The following is a 4482-nucleotide window of genomic DNA, read 5'->3' on the forward strand; positions in this document are numbered from 1 at the left end:
AAATAGTAATTATTAGTTTAATTTGCAATTAAATTTATACTTTTTTTTTACTAAAAAGAAGAGACTCTTATTTGAGCTATTACTCATTAGCCAATTAAATCTATACTTTATTTAGTGATAAGTCTCTTATATATTTCATTTAATTTAAATTATCTAATTTATACCTTTACTAATTTTGCTTTAAAAGGATAGGCCAATTTAATTCAAACTACATTATTAGTTAGGAAATAATATAATATAAATATCATGAATGAAGGAACAAAATTAATTACCAAGCGAAAATTCAATTTCTTAATGAAAGCCATTTTAAAAAAAGCTATATCACTAATATTATTACTTACTACTTAATTTCTTAATGAAAGCCATTAATTATGTGAATTGTTGAATTAGTTAGATTAAAGAAAATAACAGAGATCCGGTGATTTTGATTGAAGAAAAAAAGTCAGAACTCGCTGGTCTGACTCGGTACTATTAAGTACTGAGTTGGGGAACCGAGTTCAGCTCGTGAGTTGACATTTGCTCAGTGGTTTATATTTTTGTTGTCGGCAAATGGGATCTGGGTTTGCAGATTTTGCCGGAGACTCTGCTTACAATGACTGTAATGCCCCTATGATTTTTATGCAAAATTGTTTGAAAGATTAAATCTAAGCTGGGGTCAAATATGTCAATTCAGTTTCATATTAGTGAACAGTTTCATGGATTTCCAAAATTGTATTTTTCGATCATGTGTCTGCCATGCAAATCTTTTTTCCTTTTTATTTATTTTTTTTAAATTTGTTTTGTTTTACACTTCTAATTGGTTATTCTGGTAAGTATAAATTTTCTGCAAAACAAGACAAAAGATTTTTATTTGTTTTTTCTTTTTTTTTGTTTTATTGTTGTTATTATTATAGACCCCGACATTCGACTTTAGATAATAGTTTCTAGTTTGTATTTTTGTTCTAATTACGCGTAGGGTCCTATATGGCAAGTAAGTAACCAAATATTAAAACAAAATAGAAGTCAATAACAAACTCAATTATTATATATTAAGGAATTATGTTATAACAACCCAATTAGGAGAATATTCTAACTAATGTTGTTTGTTGTGTATTTTTCATATTAGGACAAAGAACATAATAATAATAATGGAGATGATAGCATCAACAAATTCCAATCAGGGAAGCAAGAAGAAGAAGAAGAAGAAAAAGAACAATGTAGTCCTGTATCAGTTTTAGACCCACCATTTGAGGATGATGATGATGTTCATGAAAGCAATGATGATGATGAGGAAGGTTTTGATTTGGATTGTAGCTACGCCAATGTACAGAGTATGCTATTTTCCTTCCCTTTTTTATTTTTTAATTATTTTATTTTATTTATGAAAACTTACAATAGTAATTTTTTACTATTTAAAAAAATTTCATTTTTTTTCCCTTGTTGTATGGTCGTTTTCCATAAACATTTAACATCGTACACGGTTCTTCAAAGTTGATTGTCTGTTGCAAAATGGCACAAGAGGGGGTCTCTAATTGAATAAGATGATATCCCAACCATCAATCATATCTCTCTATCTTGGTAGGGTTCCATTTTGAAAGATAGTTGTTTTCGCATTCAATGTGGACTTGGCCTACTACTACTCTGTTTATTACTAGACACAACCAATACATTGCAAATTTGATCATGTCCCACATTTTACTTTCTTGGGGAAATATATATTCACTATTATTTGCAGCAATATGTGTAACTGTTTTCATTGTTTTATCAAGTTTTCTTGGTGGTACTTTTTAAACTCTTAAAGATTAGTTGTTGAGAATTTTTATTATTCCTTATCTTTTCCAACTTCGTTGAAAGTGGTCCATCTCCATGTGGTGAGTGAGCCATTGCTAAACATAGATACGTTGCATTTTAACTTTATTACTGTATCTTCAACTCCCAACCACTTCAAACACTAGCTTCTACATTCTAATAAACCTTTAATTTAATGCATCATCACGTTTCTAATTTGTTGCTGTTTTCCATAGGGTCTAAAATAGCATATCAATTATTCAAGTTTTTAAACATGTTGTATTTGCATTTGTGTGTTAGGTATAAATATGTCATGCCTTTTATGGTCTGAGTTTAGATCATCACATGTTACTGAATCCTTTTTGATTGAGTACTTCAGACTGGCTTAAACTTTTGAAAGAAGTTATTCATTATATGATAAATAATTTTTAGAACTAATTTGACATTTATAATTGATCATCTTTTGTGTTTAAATTTCACAGGAACAAAGCAACAACTATTATACCGGCTAAGTAGATTTGAGAAATTGGCTGAGTTAGATCCATTGGAACTTGAGCAAAGAATGTTAGATCAAGAAAACAACCAGTATGGAACATATATCAACGAGGATAGTTGCGGAGACGGCGATAGCGAATTGTCACATGAAGAAAAGGAATTGAGAGAAATAGTGTATGCAATCGTCAACCAATCAAGCAGATGGCGAGTTCCGGAGGATCTCAAGAGACTAGTTTATGATCTCATTATGGAGGAAGAGATTGCGGAATTTGATTGCCCAAGAGATAAGGAGATGGTGATAGAAAGGGTTTGTAAGAGGTTGGAACTATGGAAGGAAGTGGAGTCCAACACCATTGATATGATGATAGATGAGGACTTCTCAAGAGAGGAAAGTGGGTGGAAGAAAAATTCACAACAGGTAAGAGACTTGGCTGGAGAACTTGAGCTTGCTATCTTTGCCCTTTTAATGGAGGAATTTTCAGAGGAACTAGTGTATTAAAAGGGAAGTGCAAGTCTTTTCACCTAGTGTGATTTCAAGATCGGCTAACATTACTTACCCTTAATCTGTTGTTTTCACGATTTGAATCCGTGACCTTGTATGTTAAAAAGGATTGTTGAGTGTGCCGGAATTTCGTTTGGCGGGGTTTGAAAAGAAATATATGACTCCTAACATTACCCCTGTTCTAAGAAAAACCCCAAGATTTGAATCCATGACCTTCAGATCACAAGATATAACATCAGGGTAGACACACTTGATCTTTTGGATGTTCATATGGGCAAATTTTAAAGCTGTTGATGACAGGATTGTAGTATGAATAATTATGTTTATTCTTTATTAGAAGAGTACAGTCTCACATGCAACTTATTAGGATAGGCTAATTAGATAAAAACAGTCCTAAATAGATTATGTGAGTTTAAGGGGAAACATAAGAAATGTGTACATGACTTATGTAGTACTTGGCTGAGGATGTTGTAAATTATTTACCTTCGTTTCTTATACACTATCATTTCTATTTTCAGTTTTTCACTAATCATGTTATGTTCAAAATTTATTTGAAAATTTTAGATTCCAATTTGGTTATTCATTGTTCAAGATAGTGTGTGTTTGCTTATACTTCTTATAAACCAAAATAAAATTGCAAAACATGCGTACTCAACTTTCACTATAAAAAGACAGTTCAGTGCACAAATATTCGAAGTTAGCATAGGATTTAGAAAAGGGTCTCATCAAGAAAGCAATTTAACATGATAATTACATTTCACTGCTTGAATTATATGTCTCCTCCAACAAACTTCATCATGAAAAAGGAGGAATATGAGAGAGTCTAGGCCAGTGTAGTGTAGACAGAATAATGTAATTTTGAGAAGCTGAAGCAAGAAAGGAACAATTTGACAATGACTAATCAATCTTTTTTCATTCTTGCTTTGTAATTTGTTTCTCCTTTTTTTCTTTTTCTTTTCCAAAATTGATTCATTGTGTATTTTATTCATGGCTACTTAGCTTCTCTGTAGCTGGTTATGCCTTTCAACTATCAGTAGTGATCAATCAATATCGTTTGGTACCCTTATGGATAAGGAATTTATTCAAAAAGTAAAAAGGAGGGTGCTGTTAATTAGTTCATTTAAAAAAGTGACCTGCTAGTTTGGTTTATTTAATAACCTCTCTTTTTTTTTCCTCTTGTTTTTGTTAATGGGTCTATTTTACTTAATGAGTTAATTATAAATTTTTATGTAGGCCCATCACAGATGACCTGCCAAGGACATTCTATTGTAAGCCCATTAAGGTGTGGTTGCCATCCTAGTGGGCTTTGAACATCTTGAACAGAGCCCATTATGCTAACAGGTTACGGTCCAAAAAGATAAATACTCTATATAATTATTTTTATGTAAAGTAAAAAGTTAAAAATTATTATATAATAATTTAGTCAAATATATTAAATTATGTAAGAGCAACGCATTCGGATTTTTAAGAAGATCGAAGATTTACTCAACATGAATTAGGAAGTACAAATTAAGCACATCGGTTAAAATAAAAGATCCTAAATGCTGAGCCAAGTTACCATTTTGTATACAAGACCTGATCTAGTAGTCTATAATTCTATATATATATTTTGCAACAGGTGTATTTGGATTTGGAATTTGTCTAGGTCAAATAATAGATAAAATCCTTAAATATTATGTGTAAATATGATGTGGGTGAGTTTGTAATACCGAATATTA

The 4482-nt window shown here is 31.1% G+C and overlaps 1 protein-coding gene across 1 annotated transcript in view; it reads left to right on the top strand.

The window, feature by feature from the left end:
• Positions 1-3288, top strand: part of LOC107626407 — a 4410-nt gene extending 1122 nt beyond the window's left edge. The window contains exons 2-4 of the mRNA XM_016329282.2: positions 1106-1310; positions 2250-2757; positions 2908-3288. Coding sequence (XP_016184768.1) covers positions 1106-1310; positions 2250-2757; positions 2908-2911 — 717 coding nt within the window. The 3' untranslated portion in view covers positions 2912-3288. The remainder of the gene's footprint in view (positions 1-1105; positions 1311-2249; positions 2758-2907) is intronic.

This window comes from Arachis ipaensis, chromosome B02 (genome assembly GCF_000816755.2).
Source record: "Arachis ipaensis cultivar K30076 chromosome B02, Araip1.1, whole genome shotgun sequence".
In the NCBI taxonomy this organism is placed as follows: Eukaryota; Viridiplantae; Streptophyta; class Magnoliopsida; order Fabales; family Fabaceae; genus Arachis; species Arachis ipaensis.